Source organism: Fistularia commersonii, chromosome 31 (assembly GCF_037954325.1).
Source record: "Fistularia commersonii isolate RoL2024-O1a breed Wild chromosome 31, RoL_Fcom_v1.0, whole genome shotgun sequence".
Classification (NCBI taxonomy): Eukaryota; Metazoa; Chordata; class Actinopteri; order Syngnathiformes; family Fistulariidae; genus Fistularia; species Fistularia commersonii.
The window spans coordinates 11,368,731-11,395,681 of record NC_141314.1 but is presented as its reverse complement, the minus strand read 5'-3'; the positions used below and the strand labels follow the sequence as shown (position 1 = coordinate 11,395,681).

The 26,951-nt window shown below is 53.5% G+C and overlaps 1 protein-coding gene across 1 annotated transcript in view; it reads right to left on the bottom strand.

The window, feature by feature from the left end:
• The window catches only part of efnb1 (ephrin-B1), a 54,357-nt gene that overhangs the window by 14,031 nt on the left and 13,375 nt on the right, over window positions 1-26,951 (bottom strand). Inside the window, exon 2 of the mRNA XM_086178664.1 lies at window positions 15,672-15,949. Coding sequence (XP_086034790.1) covers window positions 15,672-15,949 — 278 coding nt within the window. The remainder of the gene's footprint in view (window positions 1-15,671; window positions 15,950-26,951) is intronic.

The window sequence follows — 26,951 nt, the reverse complement described above, 5'->3', positions numbered from 1 at the left end:
TCCAGAGATACCCACCCCCAAACCCCCGCCCCTCCCCCTGCAGCCCTGGCATGCATACAACCATACATGTGCACGCACACACACACACACACACACACACACACACACACACACACACACAAGACAGAGTGAGTTTGGCAGACTGGAATAATACTGTGGATCTAGATGTTTGCACTTTGAACCTTTTCTAATCCCAAGTATTAGGCCACGGCCAAAGCCTGATTACGGCAGAATGAAATAGATCTAAATAGAAGTCGCGGCCCATCGGCTCCGCCTCTCTTTGTCCTGCAAATAGAAATGGAGATCAGAAATCAGCCTCAAACCTGAAGCCCGCCGCCCCCCGCGTAGGTCTGGCGGCGGCCGAGCCAATTCATTGAGACTTTCCATCTCATCTTTGATAAATTAGACGAGCCCGGAGCGGCCCAGACACTCTCGCCTTCCGTAATCACACCTGGCGGCCCCGATCGGACGCTCACCACGCCGAATTGAATTTACATACAAATAAATGTGCTTGTGACAGAGATAATTCTGTCTCCTGCATGTCCGGTTTTCAATCGTGCCTCCGCACCCCCCGGATGCTGCTCCCAGGGGTGTGTGTGTGTGTGTGTGTGTGTGTGTGTGTGTGTGTGTTGGGGGGGGGCTAGCAGCTAGACACATTTCTGTGGAAATGGCGGTGGTGGAAGACGGCCCTATGGCCACTCAACTGTTGCTCACATGGCTGGTTCAGCAAGCAGCCAGAGGGGGAGCCCTTATCCTGCACCCCACCTCGCACACACACACACACAAATTCACTCACAGACTCACACACACACACACACACACACACACACACACACGAGTTAAAAAGCACGCCTATGCACGGCTGCACACACCCCAAATACCGCTCATGAAATGGTTGCAAAAAAAAATATACAGACATGTAAGCACTCGGGCCCACAGAAGCAAACACACACACACAAACCATAGAAAACACACACACACATGCTGGCTGCCTGTGAAGCCAGAAGATCAGGCAGGACTTAAGAGCTCCTCCAGCTCCAAAATTACAGGGTACCTCTAAATCCTCCCAGCAGAGAGCACTATGGGATAGAGCGGGGTGGTGGAGAGGAGGTGCTGTGTGAGGGTGGCAGAAGTGGAGGAGTGGGGGGGGTCAAGGTGTGTGTGTGTGTGTGTGTGTGTGTGTGTGTGTGTGTGTGTGTGTGCTGGGGTTGATCAGAGAGGGGATGAGATGAGGAGTGCTGGTTGAAGAGCAAGAGTGGCGGAAGCAAGAGTTTCCTGTTTTGTTTTGTTTTTTTTTTGAAGATGAGAGAGGAGGGGAGGAGTGAGACCTGATCTGTCTGAAGTGCGCTTGTGTGTGTGTGTGTGTGTGTGTGTGTGTGTTCGCAGAGGGTGGCGGATGGGGTTTGCACATGCGTGCGCTGTGTGGGAATATGGAAGGAGGTGATGAAGTGAGGAGTTAAGAGACAAAGGAGGAGGAGAGCTTTTGGGGAAATAAAAAAAGAAGTGGGAGGTGATGGCTCTCTGTGAGGCAGAGGAAGTGTGTGTGTGTGTGTGTGTGTGTGTGTGTGTGTGTGTGTGTGTGTGTGTGTGTGTGCGCGCGCCTGCCAGCTTGCTTCTCTCACACTCCCCAATTTTCTTGCACTTTCCCCTGAGTCTCAGGTTGTGTGTGTGTGTTTTGGCCTCCTTGCCACTGTGTGTGTGTGTCCATATGGTTGTGTATGTGTGAGTGAGTGCATTTTGCACCGCTGAGATTTGGTTGAGTGTGTACAAAAATGTTTTTAAATCCCCTCTTGGACAGGTATGTGGGAATTATTCCTCGGTAAAGATGTTGTACGTGTCTGCGGATCAGTGTGTGTATGTGTGTGAGTGTGTGTGTATGTATGTGTGTGTATGCCTGTGTGTGTGTGTGTGTTTGTGAGGCCCCATCAGTGAAGATATACATCACCACAATGTATCTGGGTCAAACACCGGATACAATTCATTGCAGATGATAAGGAAGACCTTCCTGAGCCGCCGTCCTCCGAGGCCGGCGCCGTGGGATTGGCGCTTCAGGACTCCCGGTGACAGCTTTGAACACGGGCAGAGCACCTGCCAGTGTGTGTGTGTGTGTGTGTGTGCAGCGCCCGGCTCCTGCAGACACAGTGAGCTTCTGCATCATTTAGCTACGGGTGCTGGTGTGTCACCTCTGCGGTGAATCCAGTGGAGCAGAGCTTTTACACCGCTGCACTCTGTATTTCCCAGCTCAGCATGCCGCAACCCCCACGACACACACACACACACACACAGCACAAAACATGCACGTCATGGCACTTACACACACACGCAGACATAGAGTGACAGACAAATAACTGCAGGGCGTCAGCGGGCGGGCGGGGGCAGGACCACGGGGAGCGGAGCGTTGTTCTCCAGGAGGATCCAGCCCAGCGCTCTGGAACATGGCAGATGGAGACACACTCAGCCCAGAGCACAGGGCATCCTCTGTCTTTCCCGTGCAACCTTGGCCCGCTACCTCTCTCACACACACACACACACACACACACACACACCAATGTCTGCAAACTCTACACCCGACAGGTGTGTGGAACGCGCGGCTGCACGTTCTCCCCACAGCCGTTTAAAGCACGGGGTTAAATATCCTCGCCGGTGAAAGCGGAGCCGCCATCACGCTGTGTTTTTACATACTAGCCTGGGACAGCCTTTCCAGCCGTCGCATATTGTGTCGTGTGGAGACACGGCCCACGCGGCCCTCCCTAATGACAGACTAGCTAATTGTCTGTAATGGCGCTTTTCACTGATATTATTGAGCTCCGGCCGCAGAAAACCTCAGCAGTTTTACTGGAATCATCTGCCGGGGGGGGAAAAAAAAAACCAACACAAAATAAAAAAAAAACAACCCAGGAAGGTTTTATTTAAAAATATGGCTGGTCGTTTTTTGCTTCACACTGCAGTTTTTGGTATCACAATGCGGGAGGAAGCGACGTTCTCAGGCGGCTGTGACAGTGGCGCGCCCGTGTTTACCGCCAACGCCGCTTGCTATAAGTCAGGTGATCATTTATAAAAACTGGCACAGCCCTAGTGGCACACACACATTAACACCCTTGAGTACACAGAACCATGAGGTGAGCAAACACAGCCTGAGAGAAACACACACACACACACGCACGCATATGTACACACACATACATGCACACTTGCCTCTGAACTCTTTCAGGAAGCGCATCATTTGACTAATGGTAGCTGAAATGTTGCGTGTTCAGAGAAATAAGCAGGAGGGAGGAAAAAATAACTGGGTCAGAGCGGGAAAAAATGGCATTTCACCTTCGGATGGGTTCGAGGCTAAAGGTTAGCAAAGATGAAACACATGCTGGGGCACACACACATGCACACAAACAGAAAACACACACACACACACACACACACAAACGCTCCAGAGCTAAAGGTTAATATTGTCCATGTGGGAGTTGCTGAGTTAATGCTTATCTCGCCCTGACCGCTGTGTGTGTGTGAGTGTGTTTGTGTGTGTGTGTGTGTTGCAAACAATGCGCACACACAGTACACTTCCTCACTTCAGACCGCGGGGAGTTCCACATTAGTGTTTCATTAAAGCCGTCACGTGCGCGGTCTTTTCCAGAGCAGAGAAATCAGTGTGTGCGTGGCTCCTCCGCCTGCTAATCCACATCAACCCTCTCATCGTGACGTCTCCGCTCGTTAGCGCCGCACGTCTCTCGTCTCGTCTCGTCTCGCAGACGGCGGCGGCGGCGGCGGCGGCCTCGCCGCGTTCTGATCAACCCTCATTTGCGTGATCACTGGAGCCTCTGATAAGCTACAAGCAGAACGTCGCGATCACGCCGTCCTGTCTCTGCAGGAGCTGCTGCACGAAGACACTCCGAGCCGGGATCAACGCCACGTTTATTCATTCATTCATTATCTACGCCGCTAATCCTGCGGTCGGCCGCCATTGGACGAAAGGCGGGGCTGACCCGGACCAATCGGAGAGCGGCGTACAGAGACGCGCGACCATTCATCCTCTCATTGGACCGTCGGGTCGAATCCAAATCCGCAAAAGACAAACGGCGAGGACGGAGCCTCGTCCTTCCAGACGTGGGTCTGAGTCCTTCTGAGCGTGGAGAGGTCAGGAGGTCGACCACGGAAACAAAGAAACGCCATCTCACGTATTCTCAGAGTCCAGAGTTGGCGGGTAACGTTATCACGAAGGGGGGCAGACACCTCGACGGGACGCTCACAATGTTCTAGATTGTTCTTTCACGAATCACACATTCCGCCAGCTTCTATTCCACGAGGGTGATGTTATCTTTATTTTGCGGGTGATGGGGGGCCCGGGGGCCCGGGGGGGCCGGGGGGGCCCGGCAGGCCCGGGGGGCCGGGGGGGCCCGGCAGGCCCAGGGGGGGCCGGGGGGGCCCGGCAGGCCCAGGGGGGGCCGAGTGAGGTTCTGGTTTTGCTTCATTTGGGCTGATAATCACCAGGCAAGCCTCGGTTCGCTCTGTTAATCCCCGCAGATGATAAAACAGATCCTCTGGCTCTTTGTTGTTGTCTGAAGTGTGTGTGTATGTGTGTGTGTGTGTGTGTCCTCCTCAGTCCGGAAAAAGACGTGAAGCCACAAATCAGTGTGATAGAGGAGGCGGCGGGACGGATCGGAATGTGTGTGTGGGGACGGCGGTGGCGTGTCAGAGGCCGCAGAGCGCCGAAAATCTGGACTAATGAAGGAGATAATCTGTGAGAGCCCCCCAACACCAACGACCCCCCCCCGAGATCTGGAACACATTAACACACACTAACAGTGGACCAGGAAAAGTTTCGACAGTGTGTGTGTGTGTGTGTGTGTGTGTGTGTGTGTGTGTGTGTGTGTGCCTACAGCCCGTCCGTTTTCACTGACCTTTTCAATTGGACCTCCACATGGACGCTGTGACAACACCCACACCACACACACACACACACACACACACACACACACACACACACACACACACACACACACACACACACACACACACACCACACACACACACACACACACACACACACACCACCCCTGACCCTGGGCACAAACAGCAGAGACAGGGAATCAACAAAAACAGTAACTCTCACTGAGCGATGCATAACACACCCAGCATGTTGTGTGTGTGTGTGTGTGTGTGTGTGTGTGTAGTCACATCCCTCGGAAACCTGATATGCCGTGTGTATTTATTGTTATAAAAGCGACGAGAAGGGTAAAAGCTTAAATCCCTGCAGCGCTGCATGGCAGACGTATCTCCAAAGGTAAGGGACGTCAGCCAGGCCTCACATTTCACAGGCTGCTAAGTCAATATTGTTGCCTGGTATATATTCGCGTAGCGGCCCGGAGATTTCGCTTCTAAGGAGATTACGGCGAGATGGACCGAGCGAGAGTGGAAGGGAAGGCGAGAGACAGAAGGTGTTCTTGTTGTGGAGGGGAGAGTCGAGTCAGCCCATCTGCCGCCCGCGAAAAAACTCAATCTGCAAGACCGAGACCGGCAAGGACAGCGAGGAGGCGTGGGTATGTGTGTGTGTGTGTGTGTGTGTGTGTGAACCCCAAAGGGAGGGGGGAGAGGTGGGGGGTCTCCTGTACCTGTTAACACGTAAGCGAGTGAAAACAGCGTGGGACCAGAGGGCAGAGGGGCTCTAACGCACAGCGACACACACACACACACACACACGGTGTGTGAAGTGCCAGCGCCGGGAGGGTTTTACAAAGCCGGGGCTTCGGGGCTCCGGACCCAGGCTCGGTACCAAGGCTCCGGGTCCGGGCTCCGGGCCCGGGCTCCGGTCCCGGGCTCCATAACCCGGGCTGCAACACAAGAAGCAGGAAAGAAACACTCTTTCCCTCCTCCTTTTCCCCGGTTATTCGCCAAAACCCCAATCAGAGAGCAGAGCAGACCGCAGAGAAAATGCTGCTGATTACATCCTAATACATACAAAGCCAGCCGCTGACACACATAAACACACACGCACGCACACACACACTGATTACATCCTCCCCGGTGCTCCTCTCTCCTCATCCCTGGTATCGGTTACACGGTAAAGCCGCGCTGATCGAGGATCAGTGTTTTTGGCGCTGGGCGGTAAAAAGGGTTCGGGGGCTTAAGTCCCCCCCGGCCCGAGGAGGGGGGGCGGCTCGGGACCCGGGTGCCCTCAGCGCAAATAAACAGCCACAACACGAAAACGTCTGGCTGACTCGAAACAATTTCCTGAAGGATCTGTCACCGTGGAGGAGGAGGAGGGGCGGCGAGGAAGGGGGGGAAAGGTAGATTGGTGAGGCACAGGGAGGGAGCGAGGGAGCGAGGGAGATTATGTTGCAGAAAAAGAGAAGGGAAAAAGAAGGAAATTGGACCTGCGGCTTTGGAAGGAGGGGGGGGGTTGGTTGCCGCACCAATCAGCTCGCAGCGAGCGGCAGGAACACGCACTCGCACGTAACGCTCGTTTATTTAAAGATGCAAACGCAGTTTTTTTTTGTTTTTTTTTTAAAGAATCCTTCCATCGAGGAGCACAAACTGGGCGTCCACCTCAGAGACGGGGGGGTTGGAGGGACGGAGGGTGCTGACGGAGGAGATCCTGCGCTCGGCGAAGCTACAAATACCAGGCGGGTTTATTAACCGGGACGAGGCGGCCATCAGAACGCATCTCTGTGAAAGCCGTGCGTGTGTGTGTGTGTGTTTAAAAATTGAAATATCTGTTGTGGCAATGCTAGAAGCGCACACACACACACACACACACACACACACTTGTGCGCTGCTGTGTTTGTCTGCTCCTGTTACTGTTTGTGTGCCTGTGGTCAGGCAGGAATGGGCCGGCGAACCGATCCACAGGAGCGGCGGCGGCCTGCAGAGGCTGAGCGGCCTGCAGACTGTATTTATGCGTCGGACGACCGCAGCCGTCTCTATCGTCGCCGTGTGATTCATGTTTGTTTGCTCTGCTCGCCGCCGATTCCATTTCATCAAGAAGCTACTCCCCCCCCCTCCCTCTCCTGCTCCGCTCCCCCGAATCGCTTCCCACAGAAATGTTCACACCGTCAGAACCGGAGGAACTGGAAGAACTGGAGGAGCTGGAGAGCTGGAGATCTGGCCCTCGCCGGCGCTGACCAAGCATGCGGCGGTTTCCACTGCAAGGATGCGACATTAAACTAACAACCTCTATAATTATACATCCATATTTCTCCGATGAGTTTGTGTAAACAGGCCCGGGCTCCGGCTCGGGGGGGGGCGACTTCTTGGCAGGCCGCGGCCGAGGGCGCAGCTAAACGCTTGTCGGAAAACAAAGCCGTTTCAGAGAGTGTGTGTTGGGAAAGGAGAGAGCGGCGCTCCGGCTCTTTGTGACAGACAGAGCTGTGATTTCAGCTCGGCCGCGGGAGGAAGACGCGGGGAATATGTGCCGCTGGCAGCGCCCGGGGCGAACTCGCTCTCCGATGGCAGGGGCTGGAGGTAAACATCTCCGGAGCGGCTGGGAGGCTGGGATTAGGGGGCGTCGTGGTTTTATCCTCCGCGTCCGACGCAATTCGCCGCCCGGACCGCGACGCTCGTCTCCACCGCCTCTACTCGCCTCCAGTCGCGACCGACTCCGTTCCAAACATTAATCTTCCCCCCGCGGCCGAAAGACGCCTCCTCTCCGTTCGGCCGAGGCTATTTCAGGGCCGAGACGTTTGGCTATATACGGCCGGCGGCGAACCCGGGAAGCTGGCGTACGGTTGGCTCTTTGACAAGGAAAAGAAAAGAAGAGTTGGCTGCGGACGGGAGGGGAGGCTCGACGTCAGCGGTCAGCGGAGAGGAGGCGAACGCGGCGGCGACGCAAACACTGAATAATGGAGGGAAGGCTGATTGGATGGGGGGAGGAGGGCGGGATAAGATATTCTAATAAGGTACGCGTGGAGAAAAGCCGAGGAGGGATGAGTGTCTGTGTTTGGAGATGCAGGGATCTGACTAATTGAGATGAATACATGAATATATCAACTTCCAACCAGGAGGAGAGACAATCCAGCCGTAACCAATGGTTACCATTCACTTGTGCGTCCACGTGAGCGGCCCTCCCGCTGAAAGAAAGCCCTCGTTCCCCCCAGCTTCCACTCCAAACAAACTCCGCTGCAATAAGGGAGAGGCAATAACCAGCGACAATAACACTGTGCCTGCGAACACACACACACACACACACACACACACACACACACACACACCCAGGAGGCAGCCGGGAAGGATCTGCAAAGCAGGCAGAAAGTCATACATAACGCGGGCGTGCTGATAAACAGGGGGATGTGTTCCTTCATGGCGAGGGGGGTTAAAGCCCCTAATCCCGGGCCGTGCTGCCGCGCCGCCGCTAACCTGACCTGTTAGGAGGGTTTACTTTGAAAATACAATCCGTTAAGGCTTACTGGTTAGCTGCTTAGAACTCAAGCGGCACCCGTTACTCGTCATGTTTCCCCCCCGATGACGACCCCGCCATTTGCACGAATTTTTCACCGTCTTCCGGTAATACCAAGCACGACGGGAAGCGGCGGTAAACAGTGCGGAACCAAGACGTGGATGTTTGAACACGCTGACGATCTTCCCGGTTGTCGGGACCGCCGGCTTTCCACACCTGACCTTCAACCGTCCCCGTGAGCGATCGACGGAGAAGGCCGGCTACACGCCATCGCCGGACGGAAGCGGTCAAATGCAGGAGAGGAGCCGGCGCCCGCGGCCGAGAGCCACCGTGCCCCTTAACCTTAATCCTGTCAGGTGTGAACAAGCGAGGAGATCATCCCGCGGACAGAAGCGCCGAGGGGAAGCTGTCAGGAAAAACATCTCCGGAGTCTCAGCGGGGAGGTGGAGACACTCTGCATCGCTTCTGGTCGGATCAGCGACGCCTCTCCGTGTTTTGGATCAGAGACTCGACAGATTTACCTGCAGAGTCAAAGACACACGGAGCCTCCTCCCATCCACATCCCACTGCTTCTGAGGGGGAAAGATCATGTGCAACATCCTGCTCCGTGTGTGTGTGTGTGTGTGTGTGTGTGTGTGTGTGTGTGTCTACATCCAAGATGGTGCACTGAGATGAAGAGTGACAGCTGTCAGGGGGGATCAGGCTTACTCCACCGGCTGCAGGGGGGCGGGGGGGCGCATGAGGACAGAGCGCCTCTGTTTACAGCCTCGTGCCTCGAGACCTTTATACAACACACACACACACACACACACACACACACACACACACACACGCAAACACAAACACACCGCAGCCATGGAACATTACTTCAATGACAAAGAACAAGGGAGCACATTTGGATCACTATACACTCACACACACGCACACACACACACACACACACACATACGTCTATATATGTTGCTCAAAAAATAAAGGGAACACTTCAACCATGTAACCCCGAGGCAATCACACTTGTGTGAAATCGAACTGTCCACTTAAGAAGCAACACTGATTGTTTTGAATTTTAAGGACACGACATTAATGCTGGATCAGCCCGGAGTGTGTTTTTATACTTTTATACTTTTATACTACATTTAGTTTCCAGACGTAAATGGTTTCATACTTTTCATTTCCATTGATCATTTTTGTTGTCAGCACATTCACGGATGTGAAGAACAAAAAAGCTTAGAAGAATATTTCATTCATTCAGATCTGACATTTGAGAGTTCCCTTTATTTTTTGATCAGTGTATCTATATATATACATATACATGTATATGTATATTTATATACATATATATATTTACACATTGGGTGTATTTTTGTATTCATATTTGTGTTATATGTATATGTTATATTTGTATATGTGAAAATAAATTATTGCATCCCATATACAGTATGGATCCAATTGATTTTGGGAATTTGTTAATACTGTGTGTGTGTGTGTGTGTGCACTTACATATAAATGTATGGGTATAAGTGTATATTGTTTACAGCACAAATGTATTTATATTTGAGAGTATAAATTGTATACGTGTGACTATATCAGCGAATACAGTTTGCAGTGTGTATGCATGTAATATATTTGAGTGTGTGTGTTTGTGTGTGTGTGTGTGTGTCAGTCTTCTTTCCTCACTCCATGCCTTAAACACGTTGTGGCCATTTCCCAAACAGCTCCTTCTCAATCCTCTGATCCTTGTTCGGACGCCCCCATGAAATACACCCGGCTGAACGGGGGTGGGGGGACGTACATATGTGTGTGTGTGTGTGTGTGTGTGTGTACATAGGGGGGGGTTGCTGATGGACAGCACATGCTGGTGCAGGTCTGGGGTTTAGATCAGTGCAGGGTTATCATCACTAACCCCCCGCTGTGTTTCCGTGACCCCTTCCCCGTGAGTTTTGACCTTTACCCCCTGCCCCCCCCCTACACACACACGGGTACGGCGGTCAGAGCCGGCCCGCGGTGCACGGCCCCCCGCGGGGCCGGGGGTCCCCTGCAGAGACGGGAGGGCACAGAAGAGCCACACGAATGAGAATACACCATTTGTTGCTTACTTTACCACACACCTTTTGTTGCTTGTTCGACCCCATGAATGCAGTAGGGCGGGGGGGGAGCGGGGGGTCGGGGGGGTCAAGGCAAAGACAAACGGAGCCGGCGTGGAGTTGGGGGGGGGGGGGGGCCAGGTTGGGACATTTGGAAGAATCAGTGGAATGTCCACCCCCTGCCCCCCCTCTGCATTTTCCTCCGGTCTCCAAACCTGGTCCGCCATGTTCCACCATTAATCAGGCCAGATAAGCTCGGTCTTTACGGGCCGAGCAGATTTAAATGGCTCCGCCGGCCGGTTGGCCGTCCGGGCCGCTCTGACGGCGCAGACGTTTGGATAAGGCGCTCCCGGGCGGGGCGGCCCCGAGCACAAAGGACTCTACTGTACAGGAAAAGCGAGTAATGCATGTTCTGCGCAGGTGCTCCCCGTCCTCCTGGGTTTACATGGGAAAAAAAAAAAAAAAAAAATCACACGCGTGTTGGAGCGTACACGTTCATTAGCTCCGTGATAGATGAAACGGTGTGTGCACGGGGGCCGCCGGACGATAAATAACACCCCCACCCCCACCACCACCGTCGCAAAGGACAACATTAGTGCTACACCAAGACAAATACTACATCCGATTACTGCTGACGCGACAGCGTTACAGTATATGAGCGCCATAACGATCCGCCATCAGCGCGGATTCTGCCTGTTCCTCCCGCGCCTGACAGATTTACAGCTGGCTCCGGTCCCGGGTTCACAGTTGGAAACACTACCGAGCGCTAACACTCGGACAATATACGCAGGGGCGGTAAATCTTCACACAGCTGCGACGGGAAAAATCCAGCCTCCCCCCCCGTAAACGTGATGTTTTCACTCTTCTGTCAGGTCAGCTAGGATAACATATTTGCAGTGTACACACACACACACACACACCCGTGATAATGCAAACGTCCCTTTATCTGCCTCAGCCAATAGGAAGCTGACTTCCGCGGATCACAAGACATCCCTTCTGTCACGGAGCCGTAAACGTCTGTAAGGTTTCGTTCTTCATCCCGGGAAACAAAAAAGACGGCGGGGTCATTATCGCAAGGCTATTTCTGGCTTTACGGACTTCACGGCGTTCTTCAGCGGGAGGCTTCACTCCATTTGAAGTGCAGAAGAGCGGCCCGAGTGGCCCGGTTCGCCTCCGCTGACTCCCGCAGTCGTCGGGCACGGAGGAGCTTGTTGATGATTACAGTGATCCAGAGAGGAATGGCTTACAGATGTGGCGGACCCCCCAAACACCCCTCCTTTTCGATGAACCACAACAAATGTTGTTCTTGAGAACTCTTCAAGTCGTTTCTGGGATCGCAGGAAGCGACTAAGCGGAGCAGAAACTCTAAAGGGCCGAGCGGCGGGCGGAGCCGAGCGCCGGGAGGACGGCGGAAAGTCTTTGGAGGCCGAATCTGGAAACACATCATCAGTCAAACCAGATTTAGTCGGTATGAAGAACGTGACGCTGCACCGACATGTGATTTTCAAACACGTGCCTATTACGGGCCGAACTGATATATGATTAATATAAAGAGCGTTTTAATTCACCGTCCGGAGGGTTCCCGGAATTTTATCGCCGTTTAGGTTTTTTTTTTTACTTCTTTTTCATTCGACGGAAATACATTTCACATCGGTTTTTGATTTCACCAGTTCATTCAGAATTTTACAGAAGGCTGTTTTTTATGATCGCGGCCATTTTTTTCAACACATTCCAGGTCATTTCTTCACACTTTTCTTTTTCTGATTGTAAAAGGTCCAGGAACTGGTTGCCGAATGATTCATTCGCTCGCTGATTCATTCATTATCTGCACCGCTTACGATGTCAGCGGTCATACAACCGCTCGCCCTCGCGTTCGGACAACGCAGGCTCTCCAGTGAACCTCCTGCATGTGTTTGGACTGAGGGAGGAACCCTGAGGAGCTCCGCTAGGACACCAGGAGAACATGGAGACTCCACCAGCAGGAATCCAACCAGCCAATCATCTGCCTCCATCTAACCCTCTCGTCTCCACAACCCTCTGCTCCGGCAGCTCCGACCTCGGCCTCTTTGTACCCAGATCTTCACCGTCCCTCCTTTGTCCTTATCCGAACCATCTGAGTGTGACTTTATCTCCAGAACATCTAACGAGCGCCGTCGCTCTTTCGACGGCCCACAAAGGAAACGAATAAGAAGCTAAAAACATAAAAGTGTCTGAACAGAAATACGTCAGCCGTAGTTAATCCTCTAGAGAACCCCCGGCTGACTGAGCGAGCGGCTCAAACAATAAATTAACATCATTCGTTCATTCCGACTAAAAACACGGATCTACATAAAACGGAAGTATTTCCTCAAACGCCGACGGCCGGCATTTCCTCCACGACGTTCCCCAAACATGTATGAATGGTTCCTTTGTGGAGAAACCCCTTGCGATGAACTCCAGAGGGCAGCCATACGTTCGGACCGATCGGAGACAAACCGGCGTTCTGTACGAGCGGCGAGGCCACGTCCGCGGCTCGGCTGAAAGGAGGGGGCAGGAAGCTCTTGTGTCCGGTTGTGTTTTGGGACTGCTCATCTACCCTGCGCTCAGAGCTACCGTTCGGAGTCCTCGGCAGAAGACCGGGTCGATCCGCTGATCGAAACGGGTAAAGACACGCCGGGGAAAGTGTGAGCTTCTCAACCCGGCACTCCGTCTTTAATTCCACTCCGGAAACTCCGTCCAACGGAGAGAAAACGGCAAAAACAAGACGTCTCGGTCTGAAGCCCGCCGGACTCGGTAGCGAAGGATCTTCAAAAACGCAGATTCCCAGCCTCTCCTGTGACGGCTAAGTGTAGACCCGCTAACTCGGGTGTCAGGCGTCACATGCGAAGCTTCTGTCTCTTCCAATCTCCGCTCCAGGTCTCATGACTGGCTGGTGTCTGGTCGCCGCCGTGAAAGGAGAGACGCTGACGCTCGTTTAAAACAAACACCAGAAGAGCATTTCAAGTATGCCTTCCAGGCAGCCCGAGGACCCAGAATACGTCGCAATGCTGACTACTGGGCTCGGCGGCGGCGGCGGCGGGCACGGGCCGGTGAAGGCCTCCGGGTAGCCCTCCAATCCCCCTTCTTAATATGGCTTTGTGGAAGCTGGGGAACAGGTCTCCGCTGGGGTGACATGATCCCGTCTATCCAAACAAACATTAGACCCCTGCGTCCCGACCACAACCGGCTTTGCGCCGGCGATCCCATGTCGCTCTGTTGACTCAGGAGCCGGCGGTCCCAAAGCGGACATTCATCCGATCCTCGCGCTGAGCCTCCCGCGACCCGGCTCCGAGGAAACCCGAGTCCGCCTCCAGCGGATCTATCGACGCTCGGCCGCGGGACTGAAGAGTACCGCGGCGTCGCCTCCACCGGCTCCGCTGACATCGCCCACCGGACCGTCTTCTCTTACAGGACGGTGAAGGTGAAAGCGAGGCGGCCGACTTGGCGGGGCCCAGCAGAGTCGGGTCCGGCGGGGGCCCCGGTCCCGTCTCCGCCGGCAGGGACACCTCCTTCACAGCAGCTTTGGGAGGCCGGAGACATCCCATGTGTTTATGTGGCCATAAAAGTCTTACTAACTCATAAAGTTCTGCTGTGATAAGAAGAAATGTTTTATAGAAGGCCATCAAAATAAATAATGTCTGAAATATGTCGTGAATTTACGTCCACGCCGCCCCGTGTCCTGACCACGTTGTCGGGGGCGACAGGAGAAAGATCTAGAGCGTCCGACCCCGGCGCAGAGATGGACTCGTCGCTGTCACCTCCGTCAGCTGCTGAAACCCCCGACCCTCCCGAGTCGCCGCCGTCTCCTGTTTCCGGGAGATTCCACGCGGTGCTAGCGCTAAGGCTAGCTATGAGCTACTACTGTGAAAAATGGCCGACCGCATCGGAAAAAAAAGGCAATAATTCAAGCGGGCGAAAAAGCACCATTAAAACTCAAGGATTTAAGACTCGCACATAAGACCTGAGCATTATTAAAACATTGTGAGTCGTGGTGGTAATGACTTCTTGGACTTCTTGGGATCTATAAACGCATGAGCTCGGGTCTAATTAGAAGCATCTGTGCGAGCGCGGAGGTGTGCGATGTGTGGAGGTCATTTCCACTCGCCGTTTCCTCGTGATGCTTCAGTTGAAGGTGTGCGATTTCCCGACAAATCCTCAGGGTTCTCAAAATAAACACTCGTGGCGCCTCCTCCTCCACGGTTCGACGATACCATGTGAGAGAGAACCTCGTTTGGGGTCTTTGCTCAGAAACACTGCTCGCGCACTTGCCTGGAGTGACGGTTCATGTGTTTTCATAATCCGTCTGGTCACCGATCTCCTTGGTTACCGCAAAGAAAATTATCCTGACACTGCAGACCTGTGAAATGTGCCTGATATCACTGAACGCTGCGGTTTTATTCCTGTAATTAACGGTGTATCCACATTTAAAGTGGCGTCTAAGTGTTGGCTGGCCGAGCTTAAGCTAATGTTTACTTTTAGCGGCGTAATCGCATTAAAAGAAAATGCCTCGCGAGTGAAGGGGAGAAACGAGGCGCCGGCCTCGGCGCTGCGTGAACTGAGGGACGGGGAATACGGTAAGGATACATCACGGCGACGACGCTCGGACAAGTAGACGCTCGAGCTAGCCGCCCTCTCGTTAGCATGGCGACTGAACATCTTGAAAGTAACCTGAAGTGGCGAGGTGGATTCAAACCTCCAACCTTTCATTTTGTTGCTATGGGAACAGGGCACCCACGGCAGTAACCTCCCTTAGCAACCTTCAAAATGTCATGTTAGCACGTAGCTGCTATTAGCGGCGACGGATCATCTGTTCCTGTCTTTGTTTGGCGCTACTTCAACAAACGCGGAAGCGTAATCCCACGATGTTTTATACCAATGCAGACTGCGGATTCGACAGCGAGTCGTGAATTTTTTTTTCTCTCTTTGCTGACATTTAAATGTGCCTCGCCGCTCGTTTACTCACAATTTGTTTCTGTCGCAGTGAAGACAATTAATTCAATGCCCCGAGGATTAAAAGAAAAAGAACAAATATATAACACCCGAACCAAAGAGTCATCCGTTTGAATTAACATCTGAAAAACAGTCCTTTGCCGTTTAATATTTAAAAGGAACCGGCGGCGCGGTGTCAGCTGGAAAGGGGAAGCTGCCGATGTTCTACCGAGGAACTTGGTGAAGGTACTTACAGGTGATGTAGTAGTTGACGTTCTTTCTGAACTCCAGGCCCATGTAGTTGGGGCTGAACTCCTGGAACTTGATGGTGAACTTGATGTCCTTCTGCGGCTTGTTGCAGTTGACCAGGACGTTGGGATCGAGGACGGTGCTGCAGCTCTCCGCCTGCTCCTTCTTCACCAAATACAGTTTGTAGTACTCGTAGTCTCTGCCCTGGTCCCCCTTGGGGCAGATGATATCCAGCTTGTCGCCGATGTCTGGGTAGATCACCAGGCCTTTGCCGGCGACAAACCTGGGGGTGGAGCAAGAGAGAGATGCGTCTTTTACGGCGTCTGAAACGGGAGGTGCGGAGAAGCAACCGCATCGTTGAAAAGCATTTTGAAGGACCCGAATGCTTTCAGCCGCCGGAGTTACAGTTTCCAACGCGTCTGGCGTGCCGCCCCCCCCCCCCCCTTCCCCCCTCGGGCGTCGCGTAATTCATTTGGCTCGGCGAGCAACGAGACAAGTTACGGCTTGAGAATGTTCAGCGCCGGCCGACGGAGGCCCGAATCCCCCGGAGCTCGCTTGAATCCAAATCAAAGCATACCAAAAGTTTTCCCGAGGAGGGAGACAAGATGGCCGGACACAAAATGGCTGCCGTGAAGCGTCCGCGGCTGTGTGCGCGTCCGCCGGCCCGCCGCGGTTTGTTAATGCATATTTTTGGCATTATAAAAAAAAAAAAAAAACGTGCCTCCGAGTCATATCTGCCCCGCTTTCGACTTCAGAGGTCCGAGTTTTGCGGAGGAAAACAGCGCTCGGGGGGGTCAGGCCTCCCGGTTCATCTTCCCACTGCCTGATCATCTGCTAGAGGATTAAGATAATCCATCTGGCCTTACTGTACCGCTCCACCTCGCTCTCTGCTGCCAAGTCAATCAGATCAGCTCTTGTTCTCCTTTATTCACAAAAGGTTGGGAACAGGAGGAGACTCAGTGTGCGCTTGTGTGTGTGAGTGTGTGTGTGTGTAGGGGTGGGGGTGCAAGACTGAGAACTTGCAGTGTGTTTGGGCACTGGTGTGTACATGCAGGTTCACATGTGTGTGTGTGTGTGTGCGCACTACTTGTTCAGCAAAATGGGCTGAGGTTGCGGTCTGATGGGGGGGTGGAGGTGGAGGGGGGTCGGCTGGGGGGGCAGGAGGGGGCAGGAGGGGGCAGGAGGGGGCAGGAGGGGGGCAGACGGGCTGAATCATTGTTCTGGACTTGTTTGAGGCTTAAAATGTCAACATGGTTCAGCTCTGCTGTCCCAGTTAGCCAAGCATTAACCCAGACAGCCGGACTGACCACGGGTGTGTTTATGTATCTATGTATGTGTGTGTGTGTGTGTGTGTGTGTGTGTGTGTTGTGGTCGCAGACAGCGAGCACGGCAGCGGGGCTATCTGCTAGATCTGCCCATGCCAGCGGATTTAAGCAGGATTTAGCTGCGCGCAATGCATTTGTTGTTCTTTCCTGATCCCTCACATTTTAACAAGACATCAGGGGCCGCCGCCCCCCCCCCCCCCCACACACACACACACACACACACACCTCCACCCCTCACACACCCACCCACGCCTCCACCTTCTCTTCTCTCTGCCAATGTGATCTCACCTTATCTGCACTCCCTCATTTCATCATCACACACATCATTTCACCGCTAAACAACTGACTCTCCAGGCCGGCCGGGGAGGGGAGGACGGCGGCCCCGTGAGAGAGACGGATGGAGGGGTTTGTGAGTGGAGGGGAGGGCTTAGCTTCGCTTCTCCTCCTCCTCCTCTTCCTCTCATGTCTGGCGCTGGCCAAACGCCAGCCTTTGTGAGAAAGAATTATTTAAAAAGTGCCGTTTTCTGGTGGAACACCCCCTGTGAAAACGAACGGCGTTGGATTAAAGGGCTTTTCAAGCATTCATGGACGCCCCCCTGGGACAACTGTGTGTGTGTGTGTGTGTGTGTGTGTGTGTGTGTGTGTGTGTGTGTGTGTGGCAGAGAGAGGGGGGGAGCAAAGATAAAGACGTTAAATGAAATTAGCAAAATGATCAGGAACTTGTTTGGTTTTTTTTTTTTTTTTTGGACCTGTCTGATGTCACCAGAGCTGCTTGGACGTTATTTCCACGCCATTGTCCGATGCCGGTGCGCTGAAGAGGAGGAGGAGGAGGAGGAGGAGGATCGAGCGTACGAGGAGGGGTTGCCACTCATTGGAGGGCGGATGGAGGAGAAAACGCGGGGCATCTTTTGTCCAACCTCTCTAACAACTTTCAGCAACCCACTGCTCTCACACACACACACACACACACATCAAATGTGCGTGTGTGTGTGTGTGTGTGTGAGTGCACTGTGCCAAATACACGTGCATGTGTCTATGAAGACATGGACACAATCAGTCTCTAATTGGATCTACAAGATGCATCAGTGAGGCATAAACAAGTTGCCATGGCAACATGAGGCTTTGTTGCCCTCTCCCCTCTCCTTCCCACCTTCTCTCTCTCTCTCTCGACCCCCCCTCTATTCCTCCTCCACCATCTCATCCCCTCTTGCTTTATCCTTCATTCTGCATTCACCTCCTCAACATCTCCCTCCTCCTCCTCCGCCTCCGTCGCTCTTTCCGTCCCTCGACACGGGAAAAGAAAAAAACCCAGCCAGAAAAACAAAGAGCGGCAATCGCAGAGAGTTACTTTTCCCGAACTCCTCCTATCTTGAGGAGCATCGGTCGGGGAGCGTCTCGCCGTCCCCGCCGCCGGTCCGACCTTCCCGAGGACGCTTCCTCCCGCTCGGCGCGACGGCTCTCCTGAGTGAATCGCGGGCTCCTGTTTCCCAGCCTTTGTTAACGGTCGGCCCTAATGAGGCCCCGGCTCGGCGGAGGTCCGCCAGCACCGCCGCAGATGGGAAACCCAGCGACATAAAAGAAATAGGGCAGCAATTAGTGTTTAGCCCAGTTTAAAAGCCCTCCAATTGGCAGGCCGCGTCCCGACTCGGGTCCAGGATGTGAGACTAAACCGGCGGGCCGAGACTTTGTCTCCCGTTTGTCTCCCCGCCGGCTTAATCGGCAGCAATCGGCCGCTACAAACAGCCGTGCAATGGAGAGGAGGAGAGGAGCCGCCGAGGATCATTGTACTGTCGAGGAGGTCGAAAGGGGAGAAGAAAAGGGCGGCTTGAATGGCGTCGTTCATTCGGGCTTCGGGGGAACGCAACGCAACGCCGCGGAGGAAGAGTCGTGGAGACGTGAGTGGGAAGACTTTCTGGGAAAAGACCCCGAATGCGAGAGAGGCTTTACCCCGGGTGGGACCGTGGGCGGATCTGCCCGGACCAAAGCAAATAAAGAGGATCATTTTCCAAACAGCCCAAATGAGGTTGGTTTTGTTTCATCTGGATGGCGGCGGCGGCGGCGGCGGCGGCGGCGGCGTGCTCGTCCCTGCACGGAGCTTATCCAAACAGACCTACGCTGCGGCGAGGAGAACAGAAAACAGCCAAACACGGAGGGGAGAGAAGGAAGGAGAAGAAAACCCCCACCACCTTTCCCTTCTGCATTCCACTGGTGAATATGAGCACATGATCTCACATCTGCCCCCCCCACACACACAAAGGCCCGGCGGGGTGCAACCCGGACTTCCCAGCCGCCCCTATTCATGAGCCCAGCCCTCGCAGGCCCTCGGATCAAAACGCCGCCCACGCCGAGGCCCCCCCCCGTCTACCCCCGTCCGGCCGGCCGCGGGACCTTCACCCCGAGCGTTTCCAGCGGATGGACGCCGGCAGGAATGGGAATGGTGTCCAATTGATTTGTTCCTGCAGAGCGGCGGCGTGGACGCGTTTTACATATCAATTTATTCCAATTTACTGCCGTGGACGTCCACGGCGTCATCCCCCCCCCCCCTCAGTCACGGGACGCAGGTGAAGCGTCTGCCGCCGCCGTGAAATCGTCCGTTTCTCTCTTGACCTTTGAAATGGGCCGGCACAGACGAGGACGCCGCGTGAAAACAAATACACACCTTTTAGAGGCACTTATTGCCATAACACACACCCACCCCCCCACACACACACATCAGGGTAGTAATTATCACTCCAGGAGAAGCGGTCCCTCACCAATTATCATTTCTCCTCTGCTCTGGCCACAAAATCCCACCTATTATTACAGACTTTCCATACGCCGCCGTCGCCATCAGTATTCCGCAGGTTTACGCCGAGGACACGTTTTTACGGCAGATCGTGAAACATTACGGCGTTTCATCCTGCTGACACGGGGACGCCTCGACCCGCCGAGGACGGAAAGCCCCGTCAGGCGAGGAGTTTGTCTGCGCGATAAATGAAAGAGAGCGAATCGGAGACCGACGGGGCCGACGGGGCCGGCCTCGTGTCTGGACTCTGCCCTCTGCTCGCCCCCGATACTGCTGCCGCTTCTGCTTTTACTTTCAGCGCTCAATAAACAACCTTCGATCCACAGCCTGGCATATGAAAGTCACCAGAGTCACTGATGGCGTGCAGCTCAGGATCATCCATGCATCCATCCATCCATCCATCCATCCATCATCTATCCATCCATCCATCCATCCATCCATCCATGATTCCATCCATCCATCCATCCACCCATCCATGATTCCATCCATCCATCTATCCATCCATGCATCCATGCATCCGTCCGTCCGTCCGTCAATTCCATCCATCCATCCATCTATCCATCCATCCATCCATCCATCCATCCATCATCTATCCATCCATCCATCATCTATCCATCCATCCATCCATGATTCCATCCATCCATCCATCCATCCATCCATGATTCCATCCATCCATCCAGTCATCTATCCATCCATCCATCCAACTATTCCTACACTCAGCGCCGCGGGGGCGGAGCCTATCCCAGCTGCCATCATGCAAGAGGCGTGGCCCCCCTGTCAGTCACAGGGCCATACATGGAGACATCCAACCATTCACCCTCTGGCCGATATCGGATCTCCAATCAACCTCCTGCACGTGTTTGGACTGCAGGAGGAACCTCGCTCACACACCAGGAGAACACGGAGACTCCTCGCAGGACGGACCTCCTGGCCGGGAGGGGGCGGGGCGAACCTCCGCACCCCGAGCTGAGGGAAATCATTTTGTGCTTTTGGAGAGAAGCCTGTTCTAGTCCAAGCCGCCGTTTGTTTTTCTTCAGGGGAGCCCGGAGAGCCGCTCCGCCGGACGGGTCCGACCGTTTCTCTCTCCAAACTCCCAAAGCGACGCAGCAACGGTCCGAGCAGGAACGGCTGTCCTGTTTGATTTACTTCTTTCTCCTCGGTTGTTTGGTAAATATTCTCTTTATCTCCGCGTCCTCGGCCCTTTCCACGTGAGATCCCGCAGACGAGAAGGTCCCCTGCAGATGTTTGCTTTGCTTCCCGGCTGTTCAGAGTAATTACTCGCTTGTTCTCAGGTGTTTTTTTTCTCCTCCTTCTTCTTCTTCTTCTTCTTGTTGTCATGGCAGCTTCATTTAACACTTTTCACAAACATTGTTTTTGGGGTTTTTTTCCAGCAAGGCCAAAAAAAAATACATAAAAAATTCATGAATTTTTGTTTTCTACATTCATAGCCAGTTACAGCTAAAAGGGACATTTGTGGGAAAAACGAGTGTGTGTGTGCGTGTGTGTGTGTGTGTGTGGTCTGGACAACCCCCCTCCCCCCGGATGCATCCCATAACTACCAGTCCAGAGGGGGTCTGAAGCTGCAGGAAGGTGGGCGTTCAGGCCCGAGCACAGACCCGGATTCAGTCTGGCTGCGACTTTAAAAACACACACACACACACACACACACACACACAGATACATAAACACACGCCCCAGCAGTGTACACGCACACATCATTTCCTCGTATGTCAGACACAGTAAACAAGTCACCTCAGGTTCAGTGCACAAGCAGGGCCACACACACACACACACACACACACACACACACACACACACACACACACACACACACACACAGGAGAATGCTGAAATTAAGGAATACATCTGGTCCCAAAGCTGCTGAGCACAAAGAGAGGGATTTGACCCTTATTACAGAAAAAGGGGCCAGAACCTCGCCAACGGGGGGAATTAGATCAATTCCAAAGTCAATGTCAGTCACACACACACACACACACAAACACACACACACACACACACACAAAAACATACATACAAACACACACTACAAGCAGACCCCCCCCCCCTCCCCCCTGGACGTCCCCGGCTCTGAGCGGCAGCAATGGAGTTGTCACAGACAGAAGAGAAACACAAACCAGAAGATCCTGATTCCCACAGTGGGCCATGTCTGTACGTGTGAACAGACACACACACACACACACACACACACACACACACACACACAGGCCTCAACAGTCAACAGGCTGGCATGCAAAGCAAATCAGATTCGGCGTGACTCATGACAGTTGCACACAGACAACTTCTAACACACACACACACACACACACACACCCCACACACACACACACACACACACCTCCAGTGTGAGCACCAAACAGGCTCCCTATGCTCGCCCTCCATCGCTGTCACATGAGGGGCAGCTAATGCGACGGCGTGATGAGCTAACGCGATGACGCCCAGATGGCCCCGGCCAAGGGTGGCGGAGGAGGACCTTGTTATGGAGGAGCTGGACGAGGAGCTCCGGGAGCCGTCAGGGACGAGGAGGACCATAATCCGTTTGCTCCTCAGGCCCCGTGGGTTCTGTCAGCCGTCGCCGTCTGACAGCGGGGCGTCCGCTGCGTGTTTATTCTCCTAGCGTCCGGCTCGCACGCCGTTCCTTTCCTCCGAGCGGTGATTGAGTGTCATCGGCGAGCTAACTGACAGCCGGAGAAGGTCCAGGCTGCGGCTCCCTGAACCCCCACTTACCTCCCGTCAGGGTGGGAGCAGATCCAGCTGGAGGAAGAGCAGGAGAGGATTTGGCTCGGACGGCCGCCGCTCCGTTTCGGCCCGAGTTTAGCCCTCGTTGCGAGCTCGCTCCGTGACCCACACTCACACCGAGCCTCCTTGCTGGTTCTCGCTTTGGCACACACACTCGACCACGTACGCAAACCCGCGCTCACACACACACACACACACACATACACAGCCAGCTGCCTCCCATCACCGAGGAGCAGCCACAGATGGGCCCTGCCTGCTCCGTAAAGATCTCTCCACAGGCCCGGTCCACGGCCGCTGCCAGCGCCGCCTGGCCAGAACCCACTGTGTGTGAGTGTGTGTGTGTGTGTGTAAGCATATACATGGCTGGGTGGGTGAGCATGTACGTTGGTGTGCCAAAGCCTGTGTGTGTGTGTGTGTGTGTGTGTGTGTGTGGTATTGGGGTATCTGGACGGCCGTGCAGAGAAGAATCCCTGAGGGCCGAGAGCTGCAGCGCCGTGAGTCAGGAGCTGGAGCAGAAAGCAGAGCTGTAATCAGCGGCGTGCAGAGGAACAGAGGAGGAACCAGGAGAACCTCCCAGATGAACAATGGCGTCTCTCACACACAAACGATTGTATTTCACTCTCACTCGGGGGAGCGGAGAAGGACCTGGAGAGAAAAAGGAACGGTGGCCATTATCAAACCCTCGCAGCTTGCCTGGGATGTTAACCGGCGGCCATTTTCTCCAGCGTATCTCCAACCCCATCGGCGAGCCCCCCGCTTCTCCGTTCTTTGAATGTTCTCCACCCAATCAGCGCGTCATACATCCTCGCGCACGGCGGCCTCGGATCGAGCCAGCGGCGGTTAAATTACGTCTTTAACAACCGCGGCTCCCGGGACCACGTTTGGGACTGAAGAAGGAGAGCTCGCTGAAGATGAGATGGTCGGGTCTCAGCGCTGACGGAGGAGCTCCTTTCTAAGAACGGCTGATGTTCCAAGAAGGCGACGCGTCCGTGCGATGAGGATGCAGGAGGCTTTTGAACTCGTCTAAAAGGAAATATTTGACTTCTGATGTCGCCATCGGCGTCTCGTCCTGCTGCTGCGAGCCGCAGGCGACCGGCCAGCGCGTCGCTGCACAACAACTGCTATTTAGGGAAAAATACATCATTCATTTTTTTATTATCATTATTGTTGTTGTTACTGCTGTTATTTTTTTTTTGAAAGAGCACTTTTTTATTATCATTACTGTTGATTATATCATTATTATTATCGCTATTATCATATTACCATTGTAGTCATTGGAAGGACATTATTACAACTGTTCTTCATGATCGTGTTTTTACTGTTATAACAATTATAATTATGGTATTATTTTACTTATAATGACTATAATTACTTCATTTTAATAACAATCAACATTATTTTGATTACTTTTATGACTATTATTATCATTAATCATGAATTATTATTTTTATTTGCATTATTAATTTTACTGCTCATATTTTCAAGATCATTATCATTATCGTTCCGAATATTATTGTTATTTTCGGTATAATTATTATCCTCGCTATTATCATTTTCATTCTTCTTACAATTATTATTATTATTTTTATTTTTATCATTATTATTATTATTCTCACCATTATTGTTTTGTGACAATTATTATTGATAAAAGTATTGTTATTATTTTAATCTTTCCCATTATTTTACCATCGACCCGTTGGGCTCGGCGGTGGTGAAAGCAGTGACTCTGCTTGGCGGAGAGTCTGAAGGCTTCCTGTCCCAACAAAGAGGAGCCGCAGATCCATCAGCCTCCGTCAGGACGTGTCAGCTTCTGACAGCCGCCGCTGATTCCAGAGGTAAAATATAGCACGCGACAAAGTTCAAAATACTTCCATTGTTCATCTGTCAGCGCGGAAGACAATTGGAGGAGAGAAGCGGGTGTTTGGGGGATGGCGGGGGTCGATACCCAATATTTATCCGGCGTCCCCTTCCCCTCCTGACAAACTCCTTCTTAATGTATTCCTGCTATTGTGAGCCGCGGCCCGAGATGGACGGCCGGAGGAGTCCGGTTTGTGATACGTGTCTGCGAGCGGCCCGGCGCCGTCATTCACACGCAGGAGATAATGCGCTCTCCGGCGTTTCTGTGGCGCTCCCATTGTCGCCGGCCGGCGGCTTCGGACCGACCATTGTTCCGGAGACGCTTCCCTGGGAAACTGGGAAAGTCAAACAGCTGACGAGACGTCACCTCGCCGACCTCCTCCGAGGCTCCGCGCACTCGCGTCCGCGATCCCGCGTCTTCGCTCGCACACGATCCTGAGGATCGTGGAGCTCGGCGCTGTCGAAACAGGCTTCCGACGCCTTTCACGACTCCTGACGGTATCTCCTCACACGTGCTCGCCTTCTGGCCGCCGGCCACCACACACACACACACACACCCGTTACTGTACATCTTTGAAATTTCCACCAATGCTGACACATTCCTCTTAATGCAGGTTCTCATTTCGCCTAAAGCCCGGACGAGAATGTGTTTGAAAGTGTTTGTGTGTGTGTGTGTGTGTGTGTGTGTGTGTGTGTGTGTATGTGAACAGTGGAGTCCCTGTACCCGTACCTGTTTGCTGGTGCATGCCTGTACCTGGGCCTCACACATGCCTGTTGTGACCGGTCATGCGGTGCTATATGGGGAGCATGCATGACCCGAGGAATTATCCGACAGCTACACACACACACACACACACACACAGGGCCTGGCGCGCACATGCGCATGCGCGCCCATTTCTGCACGTGCACGTACACCATATCCCCGCACATTCTTTAAAAGCTAACGGTAGCGAAACAAGAGAAGAAGGGCCTCCCTGTGTGCTCCTGACAGGGAGAATTACATGGTGAGCTGAAAGAGCCGTGCAGAAGAAGCAGCAGAAGCAGCAGCAGCAGAAGAAGCAGAAGAAGAAGCAGCAGAAGCAGAAGCAGCAGAAGAAGCAGCAGAAGCATAAAAGCAGAAGAAGCAGCAGAAGCAGGAGAAGCAGAATAAGCAGAATCAGCAGAAGAAGCAGCAGAAGCAGCAGAAGCATAAAAGCAGAAGAAGCAGAAGCAGAAGAAGCAGAAGAAGCAGAAGCAGCAGCGCTGGACGGCTCTTGGCGAACGGATTCCACCGGATCCTGTGCAAACAGCGACGGGAGTAATGGCCAATTGTTGAGCTGGAGCAATTCACAAGTGATTTGCAGGGGAAATTTGTGTTCGGGGAGGGGAGGGCAGCGGCGGGGGAGGGGGAGGGCAAAATGCCAAACACCCCAGGAAAGAACCCCTCGCAGGTATCTGAGTACTACACGGCTTCTGATACGTATGGGGTCAAATAAGGCAAAAATAAGACGGATGATTTAAACTGTTCAAAGAGTCAAAGGGCGACGAAATCAATGAGGAATCTGCATTAGGAGCAAACGCACCAGGAACTTTATCCCTTCAACGCTTCGCCTCTAATATTTATGTCTGTCGTCGGAGCTTTCATTATCGCAAGGCGTACTTAATAATTCTCAGCTGTGCGAGAGTGGCTGCCACGCGGCCGCCGACGAAGCGCTCTGGATTTAGAGGCACTCCGTCTCTCCTCGTGTCTCCCCGGCTGCGTCTGTGCACTTCAGAGCCCGACGTGCACGGCGGAGGGGGCCCCGGGCGCCCGGGAGAGGAAGCGGCGAGGACCGAGCGCCAGCCGGAGAGGCCCGCCGAGCCTCGGCCCCGTCTCTCCAGCCGAGGGCTTTGATTCGCCCGATTGTCTCCGATATTGAGACGCACAATAAACACAACACTTGGCGGCCATTTGCAATTCTAATCAGCCCCTCTCAACCGGCCCGGACAACCCTCGGCGCGGCCCTCTGGGATATCGCTCATCTGACGACGGAATAATGACACAATCATCGCCATGGCTACGCTCCTGCACGCATCCCATGAGCGGCGGCGCAGAGTGGATACTAATACGGCGCCGCGCTCCGAGGACTAAATGAATTGGCCCAGAGATTAGCCGGATACCGGGTTAATGAACGTGCCGAGCGGGCGACTTCTGAAGCACGCGGCGACGGAGCCGCCGTGCATGTCGGCGCTCGCCTCGGCGGGACCTGCCGCGGCACGAACACCGGCTCCGCGCAGGAAAGTCTAGCTATGTCAACTTCAACTGTTAGTTTCCGATAAAGGGAGCGGGCCGCGTCCTTATCAGATTTCCACCTGCCGCAAGTCACCAGATATGACCGGTATCCCCCTGTCGATGTTTACTTCCACTCTCCGTCGGGTGATAGGATTTCTTTTTTCCAGGTGCGAAGAATTATAAATCGCGCAATTTGCAGACGGAGGCAGAGGAGCTAAGAGAGGCCTTATCTCTGCCAAACTGCCCTAAAATCATACATCTGTGAATTATAAAAGCCCATCTGTTGGCTCCGCCGGCGCCGCTTTCATTT